The sequence below is a fragment of the Amphiura filiformis genome, chromosome 14, assembly GCF_039555335.1.
Source record: "Amphiura filiformis chromosome 14, Afil_fr2py, whole genome shotgun sequence".
Lineage (NCBI taxonomy): Eukaryota > Metazoa > Echinodermata > Ophiuroidea > Amphilepidida > Amphiuridae > Amphiura > Amphiura filiformis.
The window spans coordinates 14512466-14539707 of record NC_092641.1 but is presented as its reverse complement, the minus strand read 5'-3'; the positions used below and the strand labels follow the sequence as shown (position 1 = coordinate 14539707).

At 38.4% G+C, this 27242-nt stretch overlaps 2 protein-coding genes across 2 annotated transcripts in view; one reads left to right on the top strand and one right to left on the bottom strand.

Moving 5' to 3' along the window:
- The window catches only part of LOC140169762 (uncharacterized), a 123081-nt gene that overhangs the window by 80587 nt on the left and 15252 nt on the right, over window positions 1-27242 (bottom strand). Inside the window, exons 2-7 of the mRNA XM_072193068.1 lie at window positions 17824-18352; window positions 17551-17716; window positions 16205-16508; window positions 7444-7589; window positions 2065-2117; window positions 348-494 (exon numbers count right to left, since the gene is read on the bottom strand). Of these exons, the coding sequence (XP_072049169.1) occupies window positions 348-494; window positions 2065-2117; window positions 7444-7589; window positions 16205-16508; window positions 17551-17716; window positions 17824-18328 (1321 nt within the window). The 5' untranslated portion in view covers window positions 18329-18352. The remainder of the gene's footprint in view (window positions 1-347; window positions 495-2064; window positions 2118-7443; window positions 7590-16204; window positions 16509-17550; window positions 17717-17823; window positions 18353-27242) is intronic.
- LOC140169217 (craniofacial development protein 2-like) lies at window positions 21439-22560 on the top strand. Its single transcript, XM_072192474.1, has one exon. The coding sequence runs from the start codon at window positions 21439-21441 to the stop codon at window positions 22558-22560; it is 1122 nt and encodes a 373-aa protein (XP_072048575.1).

Genomic DNA, 27242 nt, shown 5'->3' with positions numbered 1-27242 from the left:
ATACACTTAAAGTACATATCATAAGATTTAACAACATTTTACTCAAGTTAGACTATCTTTTGAATAAAGTGCTCAATCCCAAAAGGGAGAGCACAATTTACTTCGAGGGCTGTTATATTTCAAAAATATCAATTTTTAATCATTTGCCATAAATTGTGTATTATATCGCGAATTAAAAAAAAAAAAAATTATTTGATATCAGAAGGACATTCCTCGTTTTAAAAACGCAATTCGATATGTCTGATATGCTCTCAGGTCCCGCAAAAAGTACGTGAAAACGACGCTATCCGAGCCTTTAACAATATTATTATTTAGAACACAATAATATGACAATGTTTTTACCGTACCCCTTGAATTTGGTCGTTTACTTGGGTTACCATCCCAACACTTCTGCATCATGTCAATAACTTCCCTAGGCGTGTCAGGCTTGATATCTTGTAGCGACGGTCTCCTACCATCAGTTACCCATCCACGTACAACATGCGCATTTGCATCTAAAGAAAAGAAACATCCAAAGACATTTAGGGAAGACAAAAATATTGAAAGAGAAAGAATGGAATTTAATGGAACAGCCTTTTTGGGGCCATTTCAGAGGGAGTATGTAAATTAAATGGAACAGCCAATGGGTATGTAGTTTAACTGGAACAGCCTTAACGCCTCACGCTGGTATTTCCAATTATTATAATAATAATTATAATACGGATATGTCTGTTTAGTCCTATGTGTGTGGGGTGGGGCGGTATGTGAGCCCGGAAGCTGCTTTATTTGATGAGAAACGGCCGGCCCTTTGTTTTAACATTTGGGGCCCTGGGGCCCATAATATTTGACTTATGAGGCCCATGGACATATGTTGAAGTTTAATTCTCTAGTGCTATCAGTAGACTCAAGCTGGACACTGTAGCTGCTTTATTTACTGAGTAATGGCCGGCCCTATGTTTTAGCGTTTGGGGCCCTGGGGCCCATATAATGTAATATATGGGGCTCACATGTACATATAACAATGTGATTTTCAGGTGCAATCTGTGTAGAAACTCTGAGCTCTAAAGCTGCTTTATTTACAGAGTAACGGCCGGCCCTATGTTTTAGCGTTTGGGGCCCAGGGGCCCATATTATGTGACATATGGGGTTCATATATACATATGACAATATAATACTGAAGACCTATCTGTTTACCAAATCTGAGCCCTGTAGCTACTGTATTTGCTGAGAAACGGCCGGCCCTTTGTTTTAACATTTGGGCCCCTGGGGCCTCTAGCCTTGTACATCTGGGGCCAAAATGGGCAAAAGGCACATCTATAATTTAGGGCTTGTACATGTGCAACATATGAGCCCTAGTGCCCTTGTAGCTTTAGAGCTAGGCTTGTCAATCTGTTGCCCCTTATTTTTAACATATGGGCCCCTGGGGCCCATAATATATAACATATGGGGCTCATGTATACTTGTATTTATAGAGTACCCCGGGAGCTATCAGTGTACCAACTCGCAGCCCTGAGGTCGCTGATGAGAAACAGCATGGTTTGTGTTTTTACATTTAGGCCCCTGGGCACATCTACGGGGTAGGGCCCATAAGTGTACCACATATGGGCCCTGGGGCCCTTGTAGTTTTAGCGCCTTGACAGAATGATATGTTTGATAGGAGGACAAGGAGATGGAGAAGGAGATGGAGAAGGAGATGGAGAAGGAGATGGAGAAGGAGATGGAGAAGGAGATGGAGAAGGAGATGGAGAAGAAACCACAGGATGGGAAGATACCCTGCATGCTCTGCATGCGGGTATAAAGAAAAGAAGAAAGAAAGAAAGAAAGAAAGAAAGAAAGAAAGAAAGAAAGAAAGAAAGAAAGAAAGAAAGAAAGAAAGAAAGAAAGAAAGAAAAGAAAGAAAGAAAGAAAGAAAGAAAGAAAGAAAGAAAGAAAGAAAGAAAGAAAGAAAGAAAGAAAGAATAAAAACAATAATCAAACAGACAAGAAAAAGCATTAAATGAAAGAATGATAGACAGACAAACGAACGAGAGAAAGGAGCTGAGAGCATGCAGACGTTGACATAACAAGAAAACTGTTGACACCTACTTGAGGGCCATGGTGTATTGCCGCTGGCGAATTCATACATGGCGATCCCGTACCTGGAACAAATAATGCACATCGTTATAATTTTATATACGTAGTGCTTTGACTTTTCCTTTTCCATGTTTATTTTTGTTGTGCTGTTGTGTACTCTACAAGTTTTATTCTATAGTGTAGCGATTTATATGTGTTGGTATTAGAGGTCAAAGAAAAGTTTAAAACTATTCAACAACACTCACAATTGTGTCCGAATAATTTCAGAGTAACCATACTCCGTCATCAGCGGTGTGGTACTGGTGAATGACTGATGTATGATATTTACTTCTTGAAGTCCTTTTTGACCTTTTGGAAGGTGTTTATATATCTCAGCGTTAAGGAGGTGGTTAAATTTTTGAAATATTGTCTCACCACAGCCTATTTCAAATAGTAGAGATCAAAGGTAAGTAAGATCATATATGTGCGATGGGCCTCCCGTTAGTCCTATCATTACCAATCTGTACATGGAATGGTTTGAGCAGAAAACAATAGCCTTGGCCATTAACCCGCAAGAGTTTGCTTGCGTTACGTCGATGATACCTCTTCTTCTTCGTCTTTGTGGTGGGATGTATCCCTAGTGGCCTAGTATTATCACATCCATGGAGCAAGTGCGGTGCAGAAAACAAACTAAGAAATACAACACCAATGAAAACCAAACCAAATTCAAAAATCTTCGCAAACGTGTGCAAAGAAAAATGCAGAGCGCCAAAAATGACTATACTTAATGAGTCTCCTATCAAGACCAGACCAATCTGGTATACTGGACGGCCAAACAACGCCCGTCAATGATGGCAATGTTTGCGTCACAAAGAAATTCTGGAGTTACATCAAATCAATGAAAACAAATGGTTCTGGTGTAAGTTTACTTATGGTGAATATCAAAGAAATATCAAATGCTAAGGGAAAAGCTGAAGCATTAAGCGATCAGTACTGTAGTGTTTTTACAATTGAAGATGTTTCAAATATTCCACCAATGCCTAGAATTCAGTATCCAACAATTGACGAACTTAGTATTGATATAGACGGTGTAGAAAAGTTACTGAAAAATATCAATATTAAAAAATAAATGGTCCAGATGGAATACCATCTCAAATTTTAATAGACCTAAGTGAAGAGCTGGCACCAGTCGTAACCAAATGATTTGCACAATCCTTAAATTCGGGTAAACTTCCAACTGACTGGCTCACGGCCAACATCACTGCTATATTCAAAAAGGGTAGAAAGAGTGATCCAACCAATTACAGTCCAGTGTCGCTGACATCTGTATCGTGTAAGTTACTAGAGCATGTATATAATGAACCACCTTGAAAAATATGAAATTTTATCTTCTTTTCGGCATGGATTCTGATCCAATCACTCATTAGATTCACAACTTCTCATTACAGTGGAAGATTTCGACAGAAATCTCGACCATGGCTTACAGACTGACGTTCTCATTCTAGATTTCCAGAAAGCCTTCGACAAGTGCTTTATCAACGATTAATACAAAAATTGAATTTCTATGGTGTCCGTGGTAAGATCTTGGACTGGATAATGCAGTGGTTAACTTCAAGGACACAGCGTGTTGTTGTTGATGGGGGAAATATCCAAACCTGTGCATGTAAAATCGGGCGTTTCTCAAGGGACAATCTGAGGACCCCTTATGTTTCACGTTTACATCAACGACATCTCCGATAATGTTAGCACCCAAACAAACATCAGACAATTTGCAGATGACTGTGTACTCTATCGAGTCATAAAATCAAACATCGACACAGAACATCTGCAAAAAGACATTAAGTCTCTCATTGACTGGGCTGCCACTTGGTAAATGTCTTTTCGCCCGGCTAAATGCAACATTCTCCGCGTCACAACAGACATCCATACCTTCGTATTGAATTAACCCACAACCTCAAAATGGTCTGAACACATTAACAACCGATGATAACTCTCAAAGCTAACAAAGCCCTCTGGTTCATTCGTCGCAACTTATTTAGATGCCCACCATCAATTAAACAGCAGATGAACTTTGCACTAGTAAGACCAATTCTCGATTACGCGAGCGTAGTTTGGGATCCACACACTGCAGCGGATATTAATAAACTAGAGATGGTGCAAAGAAGTGCAGCACGATTTGTAAATAATAACTACAACAGAACAGAGGGCACAGTTACCAACTTGTTAGATCTGTTATGGCGCTATATTCTTTCTATTTTTCAATCATTTAAATATATCGCTCCGCGGTTTTTCTCTCATTGATCCGTGCTCAATATTAATCCGTGTATTTCCCGATCAGCTACTGTAGGAGTAACACTGCATTGAGCGAACGCGCAATCAATGATCTATGTTGTGATACTTTGTTGATATTTGAAACGCGGAATTTAATAATATATTGTGAAGTCACATCTTGTCTTCTGTCTATTTCACTTCGTGTATGCAGTTATTCCCCGTGATCCATTGGCCATGTATCTGGTATGATTTCTAAAACAAAATAAATGGCTAGTGGATTGCGTATAAGTTTGGCTTCATAACAGATCAGTTAAACTGGACATCACTCCAACAACGAAGTGAAACATCACGTCTATTCACCATGTTCAAAATTCAAACTCAAAACTTAGCCGTCCCCATACCGGATTATATACAACCACCAAGGGCATCACATATACTCGCTAATATCATCCTCTTAAATTCCGTGTCATGGCTCCCAAAACAAACGTATTAAAGTTCAGCTTCTTTCCGCGCACCATACTGGACTGGAATTCATTACCCTCATCATTACTCGATTGTAACAAACTGGTATTATGACGTTAAACGCCAAAAGAGGAAACCGAGATCTAACACAAAATAACTAGCTGAAACCAATAATTTAATTTCTTTGCAATATATTTAATTCTTATTTCAAATTACTACAAATCAAATTGATTCTGAATAAAATGTACTCACTAAATAAAGACGTGATGTCGACCAGCCAGCTCGCAATCAACTGACTCAACAAGGGCGGGGCAGTCTTTGCCAAGCTGGCTTAGTCGTCAATGCGCCGACTCATAAATAGTTTAAAAGGTTAGGTTAACGAGGTCATGGTGTCTCCATCCGATTATAATGAAATCGGGAACGGGGCTCCATAACATCCGCCTCCCTTTTTTGAATCGTCTCATACGATTTGATTTTTTAAATTAATCAACACATTATTTTACACTACACTTACTTTTTAATTGACATCATTTATGAAACTTACTTAATTTATTAATTCCTATTGAGTTTTAATTGTTAAGACCTTATATTCCTACCAGCGGTACTTTTTGCTTCCGGAGTACGGGCCTCTAGTAATTTTGATAACAAAATGCGCGCAACCAGAGTCGCCGTTCTCCTTCCACAGAGTCATTTAACTAAGAAGCATATGCATCCCGCGCGGATATGCATACTCCGCTAATCGAACAAGTAGCTGTCGTCAAGTCCAGTAAGATGAAAGAACTAGAAGATCCTAAGGTCATGGGGGAGGGTACCCTCTGAATTCCATTCTGTATAAAACTCAATCATTTACATCTGGTCTTAGAAACAAAAGTATTAATAAGTAGTGTAGTTGTTTTTGTATGTTTAAGTAGCTTTAAGTGTAAGTTCATTATTTGTCAGGTTTTGATCTGTATCTGATGACCGGCGTAAGTATTGTTTTCTCAGTCAGATATTGCCTTTTGGAAACTTTACTGAGTATCTTGGTAGATGTAGAACATTTAAACAATCAAAACCAGTTCATCAAATTTAACAAAGGATATCAAATTCGTGTTAAGGACACGTTGGTAAAAAGACAAACAAACGATACAGTAAACGTCAGTGTGCATAGAAAACCAACACACAATGACATATGACGCACATCACCCACTAGAATATAAGCAGAAGTGTCCTTAGGACCTTACAAATACGGATACATTTGTCACTGACTCGGAAGACAAAGAACACGAACTCAATCACGTCTAGTTGGCTCTTAACCGTTGAGCGATCAATGTCATTGTTAAACCGTTGAAGATCTGTTAGAAAAAATCAAACGAGCGTTCGGCAACTACAACACCTCCACTGTCTTCAAACCACATTAAACCCACCGAACGATGAAAAATGTTTCCTGTGGAGATTGTGAGTAAGTATACATTGGAGAAACGATGTTTTAGGAGAACGAGTGAAAGAACATACCGCCGACATCGCCTCAAACAGATTAGCAATATAGCAGAGAACCACAAATACACAGGGTATGATGCTGACAACGTCGACGTGCTTTGTAGAGCAGAACAACAGTTGCCAAGAAAAGTGAGAGAGGCAGTTTTCATCAAGAAAGAGACCAGCCCTACTGTTAATAGGGACACGGCCGAGAACTTTCCAAAATCGATGACACTTTCCTTCTAGCAACCCCTTCGCAAAGGTCAAAAAGGACATTGTCAAGAAGTAAAGGTCATACATCAGTCATTCACCAGTATCACACCGCTGATGACGGAGTATGGTTACTCTGACATTATTCGGACAAAAACGTGAGTCTTGTTGAATGGTTTTAAACGATTCTTTGTTTCCTTGCATGCAGTCCCATCAAACACAAATATGTTCTTAAAACGTTATAAACATGTTATAAACACGTATTGGTTATATTCAAAATGTTTTAATAACATTTTAAATGTCGGGTTATATCAAGGTCAAGAGAACATCTTTAAAACGTTTTAAATGGAACAAACACTACAACAACATTTTTAAAATGTTGTCAAAATGTTATTTTAAAATATTCTGAGGAAAACATTTTTGGTAAATATTTTGTCATGTCACGTCATGTTAAAATATTTTGTATCTACTTTCCAAATTGCTTTTGGATTTTTTAAAACGTTTTATACCTTTAAAGACCTTTCTGTAGAAAGTTTCTGACAATACTGTGTTTACGGTGTAGTTCATTTTTGTGTAGTTCATTTCTAATTGTTTGTACGAGACTCGTTTCCACAAAACCTGTAATGACGGTGAAAGATACATTCATGTATACCTTAAAAATATCTAAAACTGAGTTTTGATGCGATACCATTTCTCTTATTTATGACGTATTTTCCATTATAAGGTCTATGTAACAAAACATGAAGTATATAAGAAAATATAGTCAAGTTGCTTGTTGAATTTTGTTAACCTCCTTTAGTGCTGTGCATTTGGAAAATGTAGGTATATTTCTCATTGACACTAACACTGAGCCCAACAAAATAATACCATAGCACACATTGTACAACAAACAAGTTTTAATAACATTTTAAAGCTGAATTTTGAATCGTTATATCAAAAAGCAAACTTTGAGAAATCCTGGATTTTGTGTTACCGAGTAACATAAGTACTATCTATTCTGTGCTCTTTGCTTACTCATATATATCCACTGGTGGTTTGGGTGTTGCAACAGAACCTGCCCATGTTTCTGGTGGAATGTGCGAATACGTTCCTATCAAAACAGCTTTGGACAGGGTTTTACTGGTCACTGTACCACCTGCAGTAATTCCTAGATCTCCGATCTGTAAAAAAAAAAATTACAGAGCCCGATAAAACAGACAAAGATTTCAAATATTGAGTAACATTGTCAAACGCCTTCTAGTAATCTATGAATGTCATGCACTATCTCTATGAATTGGTCGACTACATGGAGATGGTATCTGGTGGATAACCCACTTCAGATTCTGGTTTATTCACTGACTGAAATCCAAGGTTGAAGTAGGTCTGTTTGTAATGACTTTTGAGAAGAGCTTATAGATATTAGATAGCGCAAAAGCGCAAAATAAAAAAGTAATTTTTTACTCAACTGTTGAGTTCTGACCTTTTTACTCAATGTTGAGTAAAATAGTTTTTGCAGTCGCTCAGTGGAGCACTATACATAATAAAATCAAGTGATCATTTGACAGATCCTTGGGGAACACCACAAGGTAGCGGGGAAGGACCAGAGACGGAATCTCCGATGACAACGGCTTGTTCGCGACTATCCGAATATGAAACACACTATTGTAAAGCAGTGCCACATACGACGTATGCCATACCTCCTTTGGAATCTTTCAGATAAGATGATGTGGTTTATCGTATCAAAGGCAGAGTCGAGTAACACAAGCACTGCTTGATGGCCTTTGTCAAGCGCAAGTAACAAGTCGTTTGTAACACACAGCAGAGCAGTTTCCGTTGAATGGAATTGCAGACTGGCTTACAGAAAATAAACTATTTTCTTGTGTTACGAGCCCCAATGACTCAAGGTCAAAATAACCTTTTACCCAAATTCACATTTATTTATTATTAACAAAATCTCAGTCTGTAATTGAAAGTAAATTTGATTGATATATGACAACAAATGTACATACAATATAATCAAATATAATTACTCTTTTGACTAATTACTACTTAGCCGGCAGTCTAATTCTTCTTGGTGACCATAGAGTTCTATTGCAATGTTCTGGATGGCTGATGTGTATATCCTTATTCACTTGTCCTGCGAAAATCACTGTTCAGCGAAATCCACTGTACACTTGCATTTATAATCCTTTGCGTATAAAATCCTCGCACAGAAATGGTGCTGTTTTCTCCAGATACTTAACTCCTTGCGCAGTTCTCCAAACACTTAACTCCTCGCGCAGTTCTCCAAACAGTCTTCCTTTACAAGATTTCGCTTCGTGAAGCTCATCCGAATACCAGGGTACTCTTGGCCTGATAGTAATCACCTTGACATTTTGACTCCCGTAAGACCAAAAACGTGTCATTTGCATGTTTCATGATTAAACTCAATTCAGTCACTTTTGCTACACAAAGACACGAAAGTTACCCAAACTGTTTTAGAACTACTTTACACAATTAGCCATATCTTTGCTTGTAGAACACTGATTTTATTGAACAAAGCGTATAATGTGAAGTAGCTAAAGAAATTGTTTTGACGATCAAGTACAATTTAGTATAATCAAGAGGTGATGCGTTTGCCTAATACTATTTTCTAAATTGTATATTTTTTTTGTTACAGCCTGCAGACTTGCTGATGTGTTATTTGGAGTCACTATACACCACTAAACATCCCATTAAGGTAACCCAGGCAAGAAGAATCAGTACAAATGGGTAAAATGAGCATTTTTAGATTACTCTTTTATAAAATAATTTGCAATTTTAGCTTTAATTTGCTTTTTATTTGATTCCAATCGGACGTTTGGTTCCAAATCTGTGGGCGTTCAAAGATAATTAGGTGACGCGAAATTGTGACCCTTTTCGTTTTCGCCTATACAAACGTATGTATTGTATTTCTTATGTACTATATTGTTTTTACCCTGCGATATTTAAGGTTTTATCAATAAAATTAATAAAAACAGGTTATATCATTGGGAAAGTTTGTTTTATTGGCGGTTTGGGCTAAAATAATAATTGTGTGAATAAAATATTGATTCAACGGCTCGAAATTTGCATAATTACCGCAAAAATAAAAAATAAACAGTGTTTCTAGACTTTAAATGCAATTTGCGTCAGAATTTCATGATTTACGGCAAAAACTTTTTCAAAAAAAGCAAAATAAAAAATGAATTTGCCGCTGACATGGACGCGCTAAGAAAAAAGAGCTCACTCGCAGATTACTAGTAATTTTTGGGCCACCTTCGTCTCAGATTTCTTAACAATCATGGTTGATCATATCTTGCTCACCGATGGACATCAACTTTTTTGTAGTAGGCCTACATGCTTTACCTGACCTTTGATGTACCTGTATTTTTGCGTGCATTTCAATTGGAGTGTCTTTAGTGGTGTGCCCCGTGGCAATATCTGATACAAATTAGGTTGGCGATTTGACGCAATTATTCTGTCGGATTGTGTTTTTAATTAATATTATTATGACTCTCTTGGTAATATATACCCCGGGAATGATGATAACAGGAAGGTCTGAAAAATATCGCAAGCACATGGTAAATGTTACGAGCTGCTAATAGTCGTCAGGGTCTTTTAGCGAGCTTTTTAATTTTAATTTACTATACCATCCTCCACTATATCATGGTATTTGGTCAAACTTGAACGTCTAAGAAAATGAGTACGCGTAAGATGATTGGTTGTTTGTGATTTCTGGTCATTAGTCGGTTAGGCATATTAGTAGACTTGTTAAGGGATTGAACACTGCATTTTTTAGTACAAAGGTCCCACTTGGCATGAATGTTCCTTGGTGCACGAGAAAAAGATTCATCCAAAGAGACACTCTGTCTCTATGCATAAAATCCCCTAATTAGCATAAATTATGCTAATTATTACCCAAAATATGGTATTTTCTAACTTTTGAACCATTTCACCTAAAACAAACTATAAATAGTTAAATTTGGCTTACTTTAGGGTAAGAAATTCATTTTGGGGCTTGTTTTGGGGATCCGTGCCCATTTTGACCCTCAAATTCAAGATGGCTGCTGGCAGCCATCTTTAAAATAGGAGTTTTTACAACTTTTGAACCATCTGAGCTACAAACTTGAGTGACATATCAATTTGTACTAATTTGGGGTTCGAAAACTCATTTCTGGCACTGTTTATGTGATATGAGGTAATTTGAAAAGGGTACCAGGGAATGGGCTATTCCAGAAAATAGGTGCACACCCCCTATAGAGGAGTAAATTTTCAATCAAAGAAATGTCCGGATTTCCAAGTGTGCTTTCTGAAAACGACTGGATTTCCAGTTGCTAATGTTACTGGAAAAAGCTTGGAAATCCAATCAAATGAAGGAAAAATCACAGAAATGTTGAAAATATCCAAACTCCTCTATAGGGGATGTGCATTTATTTTCTGGAATAGCCCAATGTGAATTCCGAGGTACCTTTCATTGGCAATATGGTAGAAGGATGAATATCAAACTTACTTATGAATATGTATACCTTAATTTTAATCACCATTGAGGATACACTTTATAATGCATGTTTTTACGCAGTTTTACTACTATTTTCAGGTCATTCTATTGATTGCAACAAGCGTTATTTGATTTAAAATGGCCAGTATGGATGGATATGATGTGACTGAAATATGTGTTTTATTTGTCAGTTGGTCAGAGATGAACCAATTATAGATCCCACATCGGTAAAGTTATGTGGCCAACCTAAAACAAATAAAACCTTGTTACACAAATCGGCAGAAAAATATCTCAGATCTCAGTGAGCATGGTGATTTGCCAAGCTTTGTAGTATATAGCTATAGTAGATGGTATCTCTGGTTGTGGTGGCGGTGGTGCGAGCAGTGTAGAAGTAGAGCTATTGCAGAAGCGCTGTCAACCAACAGAAGGTGAACATGGTGAATCAGGCAAGACTAATAAAGGCTGAGAGGAGTACACACCGAAACAGCCCGGTGAAAACAAGGTGAATGAGCTGTGGCATGGTTTATGAATCCCACATTGCATGCCTTTAGCAGTCTTTATAGAAAGACAGATGTAGTTAGTGAAAGCATACCGATGGTGAAAGCCGCGCTGCCAAAATGATAAAACCCCAAGGTTTCAAGAAACTTCTTGATTTATATAGCTCAGTATGGTTTATGAATCCCACATTGGATGCCTTTAGCAGTCTTTATAGAAAGGCAGATATACATCAAAATTATCACAGGCCTGAGCATCACTGAGGCTACCAGGGCTGCCGCTGACCGCATTCGATGGCATACTCTCATACGAACCACACCTGCATACGTGTATGCAATGTGACCTTAGAGAGAGAGAGATATAGTTAGTGAAAGCATACCTATGGTGAAAGCCGCGCTGCCAAAATGATAAAAGCCCAAGGTTTCAAGAAACTTCTTGATTTATATACATTGAAGACCATCCAGCATCTGGCACTGCTTTGACCTCGGCTAAATTGACAATCTATCAAGGAAACACAAATGTCGTCTGTTTGTTGGGATCTGGTGTTTAATGAAGATCTCAGTCAAGCAGATGTTTTCAGGCTTTTTCTCAAATACCTCAGAAGCAGACTCTCTTGTTCCAACATTATTCTGTTAGATGGCCCTTGCATTGATGCCAATATACATCCTGCTTCTTCAGATAAGCTTGTGCTATCACTGGCTCAAACCACCCGATGTTCAACGGTATAAACGATCACCAAATCCCCAGAGTGTACCACATTATCTGGGTGAAAGGCCACATTATCTCTTATGATGGCAATAAAGGTACATTATGATGACAGGTATAAAGGAGAATCTTGTTGGCATGCCAGCAGAATGAGGCTGAGCATTGATGTTGCCAACTCATTACTCATTGGAAATGGGAAGATGTTGTAGTTATTGAAACCACCAAAGGAGTCTTCACGACTGGCGGAAGGGACAACAATGATTATGATCCCCAATCAACAACTGCGTCAGCTCAGTCTGTTTTGCAGTGGACTGGCGTCAGCATATGCCAAAAGACTGAGCGACCACTCCCAGTGGATGTATCTTTGCCTAAGGATGAAATTGTTCATGTTCCATCACTGAATGACATCAACAGCCATCCACTTGAGGTGTCTTTTCTTTGATTTTATGGGCCCAATAATGTATGTTTTTATATTTTACGGGCCTCCTAGGTCCCCGGGCCCGGGGGTAACGAACCCCCTATCCCCCCTTGTCGGCGGCACTGTCCAGATCACTGCAGCAGGTCCTCCAAGGCTATCAGCGGTTGAATTATGTAGATGATCACTTGGAAACTCAGCTGACTAGTGACGACTGGACTTCTTGGGCTGCCTACAACGCAGAGCATTCATCCAGGTCCTCCCTCATTCATTTCAAAGGGCTATGCTCCCACTGCTGACAGAGTCAGCAAACAGTCCCATTACAATATGCTTCACTGTATGTTTACCATCAAACACACCATTGAGTACCGCAGTCCAGGACAGACACCCGTCGTGGTAGCTGATCAGCTACTGTACACACTTGCAAGCGTTTGCGGTGGAAAGTTTCAAATACAGACATTACTGAAGTTATTAAAGTACCTTGTCTTGCTTGGGGCCATGCACACTTGCACAGGTCATGGAGGTAGTCGCTACAGGTTGAAGTGCAGTGGGTGGACCACAGCTATGAATAAACAGTGGGAGAGCACATTCCTTCATTTGTGCATTTCACATCTGCAGGATTAGATATGTGCACCAAGTATCAAGCACAGCTGTTCATTCTGATGAGGAAACATATACCCAATAATAATGTTGAGTTGAGGCAAACTACTGCTACTGGCGTTGCTCCTGACTTGCCAGGTGCTGCCGCTCGTCAACCCTTGGAAGAGTGGGGTCAAGCCTTTCCCAACCCGAAACAGACTTCTGGTTTCAGTCTTCTTTCTGCCAGCATGTCAACAAGATTCTCCTTACCCGTTTTCATGTGCACCTTCATAGCCATTATACGTGTTATAAGAGACAATGGAGCCTGTCGTTGATGCAGATGACGTGGCACATTCTGGGATTCGCTGGTTATTTGCATACAGAAGTGTACATATTGGTTTGTGCCAGCGATAACCATTTCCAATTAGGAAAGATTTCAATGTTAGAACAACAAAGTCTGCTTCTGAGGAATTTGAGAAAGCGTCTGAAAACATCTGTTTTTTATCCAGAATATCTCTTCACAGAATCTTGATTGCTTGTGCCAAAAAAGAAGATTTTCTAAAGTCCTTTTTGTCTCCAGACTCCCAACAAAAGAAGCACCTTGTTTCAGAAGAGTCCTTATTTCCAGTTGTTGGGATTCACAAACCAGAGCTCATTCGCCTGATATCACCGTGTATGCTCATTTGGTTGGTAGATAAAGAAGCAAAGTAGATTTAAACTGTCATTCAACACAAATATATCGATATGTACAACACACATCTACATCAGGAGGGATCCGATCAGCGATGAACCGATGGAGTTGAATGTCCTGCTCTCGACCTTTGATGTTCTTTCTGTTGATCAGATTAGGGCATTATATCGTGAAGGAAGCTCATTCGGCTTGTTTTCACTGGGATGTTTTGGTATGTAATCCTCTCAGCATTTCTTCTTGCTTGCCCGATTCATAGTACAAAGTTGAGCAAATCGTCATACTCGTAGATATCCGATATATTTGTGTAACAAGCTTCTAATTTTTAGGCAAGTTAGATTTAAACTGTCATTCAACACAACATATATTGAGATAGTTACCTCAATATTTCGATGTGTACAACACACATCCTCATCAGGAGGACTCCAATGATGAACTGATGGAGTTGAATGTCCTGCTCTCGACCTTTGATGTCCTTTCTATTGATCGGATTAGGGCATTATATAATGAAGGGAGCTCAAGTCCTTGATCACGGTTGAGTGCTGAAGTGTGTTTTCTGATTTGAAGGGCCTCCCGCACCAGGCGGGGGTATTCTCTGTCTTCACGATTCAAAACCTTGACATTATCCCAGTCAATTTGGTGATCAGTATCTGTACTGTGTTCAGACACGGCAGATGGTGTCCTGCTGGGGGCAGTGGACTAAAGTTCTTTTTAAAGAAGTCTCTGTCCCAGTTGTCTTCCAGACTGTCCGATGTAAGATTTTGTGCATTCGGTGCAGTTAATCTGGTATATGCAGCCACAGCGTTTTTCAATTTGGTTGAGGGAGGTCAGATGTTGGTTCCGGAGGGTTGAAATTTTGAGAGGGGGGTTTATTTCGACTGGTGGAAAGGTCAAAAGCCCACTGGCGGTACCCACAATTTCCAAGCGCACCCTTGATATGTTCAATCTCCTTTTCACTTTCTTCGGGATCGGTGACAGCGGTATTAGCTCTGTGAGTGAGAGTTCTTATGACACTAAGTTTATGAGAGATCGGGATGATGAGAGTTGAAGTGAAGATATTGGTCGGTGTGTGTAGGTTTCCGGTAAATTGTGACGTCCAGTGAACCACTTTCTTTCCTAAAATTTTCTAATTTTCTAATTTTCTAATTTTTAGGTTGCCAACATAATTTTACAGATGATCCGTAATTGATTCATCTCTGACCGACTGAGAAATAAAACAAATTCCAGTCATATGTGTATCCACACTGGTCATTTTAATTAAAATGACGCTTGCTGCTATCAATAGAGTGGACTGAAAATAGTAATTCAAAAAACCAAACATGCATTATACACGTGTCCTCAATGGTGCTAAAAATAAAGGTATATTAAACATACCTTTGATGTTCATCCTTCTACAATGACAGGTACCATGAAATTCACATTTAAAAACCCTTGTACCCTTTTCAAATTACCTACTATCACATAAACAGTGCCAGAAATGAGTTTTCCAGCCAAAATTAGTACAAATTGATATGCCACTTAAGTTTGTAGCTCAAACGGTTCAAAAGTTGTAAAAACGCCAATTTTAAAGATGGCGGACAGCGGCCATCTTGGATTTGGGGGTCCAAATGGCCACGGATTCCCAAAACAATCCCAAAAATGAACTTTTTACCCTAAATTAAATCAATTCCAAATGTTTACACATGTCTATAGCCGTAATGGTCCAAAAGGTAAAGAATACCATATTTTGGGTACTAATTTGCATAATTTATTAATTTAAGTGGGACCTTTGTACTAAAAAATGCAGCGTTCACCCTATTTTCACCCCTTAGCAAGTCTACTATATATAATCTAAGTCATCTTTAGATGCTACCTGCCATCCATACACGTGATCGCAGTACGAGCAACTGAAGTTTCGATTTTACAGTAAGGAGATTTTTCATGACAGAAACTATTTTTTTTGCTCAATAAAATAGTTCTTAGTTATTAAAATAATGTTTAACTGAATAAAAATGAGAACAAAAGAACGGAATTTGTGTCATAGATGGAAATTCCTATCGTTTAATAATATTCTCTATATGTGACCATCCACCACAAAGTGGTAGTAAAGTCGGCTCTAGGTAATTTTCTGTTTATTTCAGATTTTGAAAGAATTCAATTTCAGCTTTAAAATGACACCTCAACCAGCTTCATCTGACATCTGGAAGTGAAGTTATGGTTCATCAAAGGTCAAATTCCTACTATATTTTACATAGAAATTCATATACTGTTTTTGATTGTATCTCAAAATGGAAAATGCCGACTTAACGACCAGTTTGTGGTGGATGGGCACATATAGGCATAATCAGTCTTGTACGGGGTCTTGTATTGCTCACGAGGTACCCTTTATAATTAGACATGTTAAAAATGACAAGCAAACCAAGAACAACATAATTACCTTGGCATTAAATCCATGATCCACGAATATGTTGGCCAGTTTAATGTCCCGGTGAATCAGAGGAGGAACTAACGAATGAAGGTGATGAATGCCGCTTGCGATGTCACAGAGCATGCGCACACGTCTTGCCCACCCGTCATGTACCAAATAAGGAAGGAATGACTTCAAACTTCCGTGCTCGAAGTAATCCATAACAATAGCTTGTATGGACGGCTCGTCTATGATGCCTATCAGACGCACAATTGAGGATGAAAATATTGCCTGACGCATTTTCGAAGCTTCTTTTAAAATCTGAGCATTGTTTCTATTAAAAATAAGAAATATGTATGCTAAAACCGAATGTTTAAATTTTAAATGTTTTCATCTTGATATAATAATAAAAATAATAATAACAACAACAATAACAACAACAACAACACTAATAATAATAATAATAATAACTGTAACGCTTATTTTAAATAAACAATAACTTTAATAGTCCATATGACTTTCTCGAGGCAGTAAAGTAAAATCAAGTTTTGTGATTCAAATATGTTGCGCTATAGTTGGATTTTTGCGTCATTTACTTTCTGAAAATGTATGTTTTTATATAAACTTATAATCATTCCGTTGCGAGATACAATTTAAAAAAATATTAGTTCGGCCTCCAGTAAAGCATATTGACGATAGAAGCGATGTAGTCAAAGACAACTAACACAACCGTGCTGTTTCTAGTTATTTACTATCTATAATCCAAAACACCAGACACTGACTGTTATAAAGTCCACACAGATATATGCAACTTGCGTTACTTTTATTTTAAAGGTAATTTTTATTTCAAACCTGAAGTGACCCCTTAATGACCTTTTACCCACAATCTGTGAACAACTCATAGACATTGCATATTGTCAGTGAAAAATAGAAGAACAGAACCAATTATTATTTGAGATGTAAGGATGACAAAAAAACATTGGTTCCCCTAATGTAGCAAAATCAAACCTCTAACACATTTGATAAAACAGTTTTGAAGATATGACCTCTAATGTAAAATTGGTCGCAGGACAAATTTTGCAATGTTGGCGCAGGTGCAGGCCACTTGCATCCAACTATTGGTCAATTTTCTATTGGTTTTTTAATAAAAACTCTGAACATTCTTGAAAAGATTGATACATGCATTGTATAGGAAATTTCAGAGAATTTCAAAAATGACATTCAAATTTTGGTCTGTTGGTTTTATATTCATTGCCTAAACGATATAATTTTTTACATTTTATCACATTGAATTATGTACGGCCTATAACGTAGGCCTTGTGGAATTATGTGAAAATCCCCTTGACCACCATGACTACCAATACTTTGTCTCTCACCCTATGTCAAAGATTTTGACTGCAACTCTTTCGGCATGTCTATATTTTGCCAAATAAACTGTTCCAAATCCACCTTCCCCCAATTCCTCTCCTATATCTAAGTCATCAGCAGAGAGAAGTGGCAATGATGATCCGTCAAGTTGTGAGGCACGAGATGATGGGGATTCTGGATTGTAGTAAAAAAATGTTAGGCAAGATTCTCATCACAGAAAAAGAAACACCTGCCACCATACATTTTAAGTGCATTTTAGTATTATATTAAAAGTAGTTTACCTTCAGCAGGAGCACCGGAAACAGCAATATCAGACTGTTTGACATAATACATCAGCGTCTTAATTGACTTCTCTTTCTTCCCACTGTCAATATCCTTCTTCATCTCAACAAGAACTCCAAACTGAATAGACCTTTCCAGTATATCCAACCTCCGATTGAAATTCGAAAACTTGCGTTTCACCTCTCCTTTCTCCGTTAATTTTCGTCGTGATGTCATGGTTTTCAGGTCGTCAACAAAATCTTTTATCTCGTCTACACAGGTGAGCATGTCACCCAAGGCATGCGAGAATAAAACCATTTCCGCGGATTGTTGCTGGTCCTCTTTGAAGGCTTGCTGGCGATCGCCCTTCATATCAGCTAGAACTTGAAGCGAAGGTTGCAGAAGTTGAGTCCTATGGTCTAACTCTTCGGCACTTTCTTTGAATGTCTTGATTTCCTTTACGGTCTTGTGAATATAAAACCCCACCCTTAATATGTTCTCAGCGATATTGATTGGGTCTGCCATCTTATCCAGAAAGATTTTCTTCACCTGTATTAAGAACGAAAAGATTGTTTAAAGTAGCTGTTTAAAGACTGTTTAAAGTGACCAAAGTAAATTGAAAGAAGTCGGTCTGCATGGTGATTAATTATTGACAGGGTATAAAGGATAGAAGCTGATCTATTCGACCAGTTTAGAGAATGCAGTCCCTCTATGAGCTTCTATGGAAAATACTGTTCTAATTCGGAGGCAGGTAACTCTCTTTCAGAAGGATCCAGAAGCGTGTCTGTCACTACATTATTCTTGGCAGGATTTACATCATTATCCCGATGCTTTCCCACACTTCAACTGGACTCCCAGGATCGGAGGGACCAGATATGAAGGATATTTGAAGTGAGTGCTCCTGTGTGATTCTCAAGATGGTTGCCTGCATGCCTCTGAGTATAGCTTCTCAATACAACTTAGGCAAAACCCCATTATGGATCATAAAAGACCCACTAGATACAAATGCTCCCATATCTTACTTCCGTTTTAAATAACGAGTAGACCAGGTATATTACCATTTTTTTTGTGTATGTTTAATGTGATCTATATATATATTGATCTACATTTTGTGAAATAAGATTTGTTTCATGTAAGATGGGAAAACAGTAGTTGAAATGACATCATAAATAAAAACTATATTTGTTTGGGGAATTCCCCAGATATCATTATCTAATTTGTATATACATTACATGCGGGATCCCACAAAAAATACTGTCGAAACGCTCAAAACGCTCATTTCAGATCTCTTAACCATTGATTTCTATGTCGGACAGTAAAATACCTATATATTCGCCCTACCTAATTGTAACTTTCGAGGGCGTTCCGACATTTTAAGGTGTTTACGGTTCAGTGCATTAAAACAAGAAAAGTCTCAGGTCAACATATGTTGAGTTTTTGATCATTTGGCTAAATCATCTAATTTCTCCTGATATTGGTGACGCTTACTGTGAAAGTTCTGAATATGAGAAAATCACCCCTCCCGAAATTAACAAATTTCCGAATAAAAACTGTGTAGTAGGTAATTAGTGGTATTGAATTATTAAACGTTAATGATAAAGATATTGTGCCAAGAGCAGTGGACATTAACGTTGAAGATGGTGAAGAGGAAGATTGTTGTAACAGGGAAATGCATGACTTGGGAATAAATGGGAATTTCAGCAAAGCAATTACCAACTGGATTGTCTGTGTCAGAAAATATAATGCTTTTAAAGTTTCTACTCGCATGATACGAAAATTGTAAATGATCTTAGTGTAGGATACTTTTGAGTTTTGGACGCTCTGCATAATTTTATTAGATTCCTTGTGCCATAAAACATACGGTAAGACACTTTATTTGCATGTGGTTGCAACATATCAATTTGTAAGCGCTCTTTAGCAAAGTCATAGTTCAATGAATTTACAACCGTATGACAAAACAGGCGAAAATAGTAATTTTTTTGCACAAGATCTGCAATTTAAAGAGAATTGGCCATTGCTCATTAAAATGAGGCTAGCGTATGGCTAATGTATAAAAGTGTGCTCTTTCATTTAATGACATAAAATTTGAAAAATATTGTAAGGAACACTTGAGGTTTTGACTTTTAAAACCTACATTTTAGTCAAAAAAAGTACCACATTTGCCTTGCTATAACATTGAATTGCGTAATCTGTTGACCAAATGGGGAAAAGTGTTTTTAGTGGGAAGTGTTAGCTTTCGTTTGATATTTTAAAAAATCCTGATTGGATAAAGGCAACACTTCAACAAAATCCTATTTTCCACTAGATCTCACACAGCTCTTATGATGCTATGTACTCAACCGTGCAGTATAACACAGACTGCGTACTAGGCTAGACTCGCTGTGCTGGAAATATCTGTGTGCTCGGGTGTATCGAGGTGGAAACTGTGCGTAGATGCATTTATAAGAGAATCGTTTTTGTAGTCAAACCTTTTCATATGAGTCATGATAACAATTGAAAGTGACGGCAATTTTGGACGCCATCTTAATTTTGGAGACTTATGGCAGCCATTTTGGACGCCATCTTGAATTTCGGAGATATCTTACGGAGGATTTTTGGGGACTTTTAAAGCATGTTATTCTACAACAGATGCTTTTGATGGATATGCAAGCATCGCCTCAACTTCAGTCGCTGAGCCCAGAGTTGTACATCCAGTGATGTCATATTAATGATATCATACCAACTACAACTTCAACTAGCATTCTTGGTGTACAGTAACAACTAGAAGAGACTAAAAGTATCAATCTCAAGCTGTATGAAGCAAGCGACTTTCAATCTCTGGATGAATACCGCCACATTGCATGCAAACGGGCAATATAGCAAATGAAACTATTGCACCAGAAGAAACATGCATCCCTGTTGCACCCGACATAATTACTGAACATGATATGATGGTTGTGTCAACATGGTCAACAGGGCAGGCAGTAGAAACTTGGTCACTTTTGCACCTCAATTATGCAGTAAATACAAAGGTCAAAGTTGCGTCAGCCAACAGCAGACTGATGGAAGCTGGCAGTCGGATGATTTGATCTTTCCAATGACTGGCAACAATGGTCGAGTTAGAGGACTACTGTTGGTAAAGAATGAAACGGGAACCCACTTCACTATTTTCCCCAAGACAACCTAAATGATGAAGTCTTCTAAGAGTGGGGCAGTCACCAACCAGGCAAACCAAGGTGATACCTCTGGTCCCGGAGGGAAAGGAACCGGCAACAAACGTATACCTTTGGAAGGTCCTGTAATGACGCTTCATATGCTGATGAAAGGGCTGGAACAAATGACATCGACAAATTCTTAAACTTAAGGCATAATAATCGTTTTGGCACATGGAATGTGAGAAGTATGACAGATGATAGCAAACTGCACATTATATAGAAAGAGAAATGGAGGGATGTAATATTCCGATCTGTGGATAAACTACCGCTCAAAGTAAACAAAGGAAATGTAAACGGACGGATTCATATGGAAAACGACACGGAACTGTTAAAAGACAACAAAATAGTCCAACGACTAAGAGTGCAACATGGAATGTCAGTGGAATTGGACAGAAGGAACCAGAGATTGTTGAAACAATGCAGAGGTAAACCATCTCAATCATGGGAATATCTGATACAAGGATTAAAGGAAAAGGCATGAAGGAATCTCACAACGACTATGTACTCATCTGGTCTGGAGTGGACAAGAACAAAAGAGCCGTCCATGGAGTGGGTTTCTACCTACACCCAGAATTAGCTAAGAACATTATGGAAGATGACTACATATCCGAAAAAATAATCAGACTCAGAATACAACAAGAGAAAGAGGTTACAACATACATCCAAGTGTATGTCCCATGCAATGATTCCTACTCAGATGAAGACAAGGATACATTCTTTGCAGAGTTATCTGATGTTATAAACAGTACAAAGAATCAGGATATGCTGGTGGTAATGGGAGACATGACTGGACATGTGGGAAGTGAACGATCACCGTGGGAAGATTACCTAGGACCCCACAGTCCACCAAACTCAAGGCGGAATTACAATGGACAACTCATCTTGGAACTTTGTGCCCACATGATCTCTTTATCACATAGGAGTAGCCAAATATTCACACGGTACAAGTGGAATGACCTCACCAAAGCTTCTCAGCTTGACTTCATCCTAATTAAAAAGACAGATCGATGCAAAGTGAATGACTCTAAAACAATGCCAAACATCCACATAGATACTGATCACAGACCAGTCATGATGGAAACAAGTGCCAGGAGAAGACCACGGCCAAATAAAAGGCAGCAACCTGAGACAATAAACCTCAGAAAATTAGCAGAAGAACATGTGAAGGCAGCCATCGAACAACAGATGGATCAGCTATTCCAAAAACTATCGGATCAGGAAGGAAAGACAGAAGAAGAGTGGGCATGGTTCAAAGATGCTCTAACAGACTCCCTTAAAGCAAATTGTGGGACTAAGAAAAGAAAAACGGGACAAGTGAAAGGGACATCCTGGTGGAATGACACGGTCAAAGCCGCAACCAAACCAGCCTGGAAGCAGACTACAACGAGTACAGGGAAGGCCGGCATAACTGCAAGAAGACTATCAAAGAAGCCAATTACCAGTCTTGGAAAACATATGGGGAAGATCTGGCAGAAAAATCTAATAGCTCAAGCAGAGAGTTCTTTAAAGCAGTTAAAGCATACAAACAGCGGGACGAGCCTTTTGACCCAACCGCCATCATAAACGACAAGGATGGAAACCCACTCACAGACAGCTGCGAAATCACAAACAGATGGGGAGAATACTTCGAAGATTTGCTCAACCCAAGCGGTGATGGTGACAGACAACAGCAGCAGCCCTTCCATCCTCGGTTCCAAGAGGAAGTTGATCCACCCATACTCCAGGAGGACGTCAGAAATGCTATTAAAACCAGTCCCAAAAATAAGGCAGCTGGAATTGATGACATCACAACAGAAGCCATACTTGCTTGTGGAGATACAGGAGTCAAATGGCTGACAAGAGTATTCAACAGGGCTTGGGATGAGCGAGCTGTACCCGATGACTAGCAACGTGCAATATTTGTCCCCATCTGGAAGAAAAAAGGGAATAAAAGAGATTGTAGCAAATATAGAGGAATCTCTTTACTCAGCCATACTGGGAAGATTTATGCAAAGATCTTAGAGAAACGAATAAGACCAGTTGTTGAACATCAGCTGAGTGAAGCACAGTTTGGGTTCAGGAAGAACAGAGGGTGCACTGATGCCATATTTGCTCTGAGACAGCTGTGTGAAAGGAGTGTTGAATACAACCAAGATCTGTATACTATATTCATAGACCAGGAAAAGGCATTTGATCGAGTAAACAGAGATCTACTCTGGACTGTGCTAGAAGACTACGGTGTAAAAGGGCAACTGCTGGACAGTGTGAGAGCCATCTACAGGGGCAGCCTCTGTACTGTTAGGACAAGGACAGGACTCACAAAGTGGTTTCCTGTGAAGTCAGGTGTCCCACAAGGATGCGTCCTATCGCCTATCCTGTTCCTCATTTTTATGGACAGGATCAACCAAGAAGGAAATCTAGATGAAGAGGTTCTCAATGAACAACTACTGTTTGCTGATGATCAATGTCTCATCCACCATGACAGCCTTAGCTTACAAAACCACACCAACAGACTGCACGCAACCTGCCAGAAGTATGGCATGAACATAAGCATCCCAAAGACAGAAACCATGCTGATCAGCCGATCCCAAAAGACCTTGGACATCAAGATTGACAACACAACCCTCAACACAACAGCAATCGAAGGAGTTTAAGTACCTGGGCAGCATCTTTACTGAAGACGGGAAGATAGACCGAGAAATTGAAACCAGGTGCCAGAAAGCAAACAACATCACCTTCATGCTTGGGCCTATACTTGCCCACCCAGCCGTGCCAATGGATGCAAAAAGACCAATCATCAATGCAATCTATACACCGACTCTCTGCTACCAGGCACAAACATGGGCTATGAACATAAAGACTGAACGGAAGATCACCACCTGTGAAATGAAATGCCTACGAAAAGCTGTAAACAAGACTAGACGGGACAACATCAGGAATGAAGTCATCATAGACATGGTTGGCACCAAGCCTATGCTAGACCAGATTGAAAGCCATCGCATCAAATGGTTTGGTCATCTTATGAACTAGAAACTAGAAACTAGAAACATTAACTGGTGGTTGACTCTACATCGCTCTCGCAAAAGTTTCGCAAAAATATATGTTTTTGATGCACAGTTTTATCTGTTCTTGTGTACGTGAGTTCTTTTTGCAGTTCTGATCATTTTGAGAAGGCTACATTTAAAAAAATCTTCAGAAACTTGTGATTTTCTTGCATTTTCTGCTCGTCTACTGGCCTTTTGCTATACTACCGTTGCCAGTATAGAACGCCGTTGATTATCGATCATTGATTAATCGTTTCGGATGTATGTATTGATTGTTGTACTTTGTCACCACAGAAATTCGCATCTGTAACAACTCTTTACCTACACACTTAAGAAAAAAAGTGTGATAAACACTTTTCACTGTGCATCCTGAAATGATATTGAAAATGGCCCCACTGTATCGTCAATGTTATGATTGTAAGCAAAGAAAAGGGAAAGAAGTATCTATTCGTCAATGTGAGGAATTTTTATGTAATGCATGTGATGATATCCGACACGGGATCCAACCCAAGCAAATGCCCTCTCCAATAAAAACTATAGAGGAAACTGGACTTGGCAAATATGTTGCTTCTCTGACTGCTGCTACCAATCAAGCACCTATTGAAGATGGGGCGACTCCCCCCAACACTAGCTGCTTCAGTCCCAAATGCAGTGCTGACCCAGAGGATTCCCGAATAAGTTGTGCCATCTGTGCAAATCATTACCACATCTCATGTACCACCCTAAAAAAACGGCCCTCCAAATCTACAAAATGGACATGCCAAAAAAGCAAAGACTTTCATGAAACAATGAAAAACTTACAAAAGACAGTAGCTTTTCTAACGAATCAACAAAAAGAAATGAACACTCAACAACAGACAATTCTGAAAACCCAAGACATCCTCAAAAAGGAAAATGAATCGCTCAGAAAAGACCAACAGGCACTGTTGAAAACTCAAGAAACTCTACTAAAAGAAAACGAGACGCTAAAGAATGAGATAAAAGAGATCATAATGTTGTGGCGATATATTATTTTATATCCCGTGCCTTCTATTTTAATTTATTTATTTAATCAAAATTATGGTGTCATTCACCCCGAGTGAGATCACTCTCTCGTATCATTTCGATTAGACTATCGTTAAACGTCACAATGGTCTTTTGTAAACGAAGGTTTTGTGGACGACGCAAACGGATGTTTAATTGTAGTCTGTGGCATTCACTCAGAAGGTTAACACCTCTCCATAAACTCTCCGTGTGCGTCAAGATTTGAACACAACTTCTTAGTTTAGAGTGAGAACAATTCTCGCTAATTATTACTTGATAATGGAGTTTGTTCTACTCCTAGTTCACTTGTTAGTTTCAATATAAAGTTTCATACCGAATGAAGAAGATGTAGTAAGTAATAAATATAATTTTAATATCCGTAAATTGTGGTTGTGATTGTCTTCATGTTTGTGTGATAATATTCGTGCTGGGCTGATTCTAAAAGTCTAATAAGTCCCTGGTTGAACCTCTAGTTCTATGAAGAACTTTATATTAGCGCCCTTACTCATGCCAAATCAACGATGCACTGTTAAAATAAAATTAAACAAGTTGTTTAAAATTTTAAACAACCACAAGTTACCAGGTGAATCGCTCAATAGTTGTTTAAAAATTAAACAACTCAAAATTGTTTAATTATTAAACAGTTTGTTGTTTAAAATGTTGACCAAGATTTAAACAACTGTTGTTTAGTGGTATAATTAAACAACTTAGTTGTGTAAGCCTAGATTAAACAACAGTGTTTAAATTGTAAACGGTTGTTTAAAGAAGGTTGTTTAAAAATATGTTTTTATTCACTGAATGTTGTTTACGTTTTATCAAACATTTTACTTGTATGTGTACACGTTTTACATTGAAATCGTTCGCTATTCTATGTATACATGCTGCTGCTAAAACTGAATGTGATTTTGTGATCTGTGTGGTAAAAAACTGAGCATAATATTGCTGATGTTAACTATAAGCTTACCTGTACAAGCATACTGTATCTTACAACACAGTAAGCTTACAGGCATAGTATCAATTTTTTTAACCACATGTGGATCACAAAATTGCTTCTAGTTTGTGCACAGCAAACATTTACATAAATAGAGAGCGATACAGGCCTAAAACTTGTACACTTGCTGTATAAAGTTCAATAAAATTCCTTCGCTTCTCTCCACACATGCATGCTTGTCAAAACGGCCATCTTGGATTATGCAAATAATATTAAACAACTCGATGTTTAAAATGCCGATTTGGCGGTAAATTAGCATTTTTTTAACAACTCTGTTTAAATTGATTATTTTGCCTTTTCATTTGTTGTTGTTTAAAACAATCAAGCTCCAATTTTTTGATTTTGAACAACTCTGTTTACTTTTCTGAACAACATTCTTTTAAACAGCAAAATTTTAAACAGTGTTCTAACGGTGTGTGGAGCCGAGGAACAGAAGTACCAATCAGAGAGACTAGCCGAGACGAGTGAACCAAGACGCATCTACCAAGCCGTGTGATTATTCCCTGGTACCTATCTCGCATGCCAAAATATTTAGCGAGTCCTATTCCCAAAGTTCTTTATTAGAAATGGTGGAGTAAGCCAAGGCGTTTTGATATTTTTATATCAATGTTTTTTTAAAGATCACACTTACAAGAGACAATTTTTACCCAATATATTAATACATCTTGTTCATCGACGGCCGAAGACGTCAGCGGAGTTTCTGAGTGATGCTACGGGCTACCCTTACCATTTTTTGTTTCAAATTTTATTTTGGTAAGTTAATATGATGGTGGTAAGTTTTGTTTTGGTGGCATCAACATATATTGTATGTTTTATCTATAGTCTAGGCACGTAGTAGGTAGGCCTATTTCATTTCAAAATTTGGCGAGTTGAGTAATTTTGCGCTAAACATGGGCGTTGGCTGCCAATCGATACCAGCTGTGTATGTGACGGGTTTGCTTTAATGTGTAATCAATGGAGTGTACAATTGTATTCATTGAATTGAAGCTTGCTTTCTTTAGTCAGTCCTTATAAGCTTGGCTTTGTATTGTGTCTGATTGTTCATTCAGCCGTCATAAACTGTGGCGTGGCATGTATTTAAAATTCGCGCGCATTTACTCATTCAATTGAATATGCTTTCTTTGTCAGTCAACCGGGTTCATTCATGGTCATCGTGTTTGTAGTTTACTATGATTGCTAATATGAATTATTTGGTCAGTGAATTAATG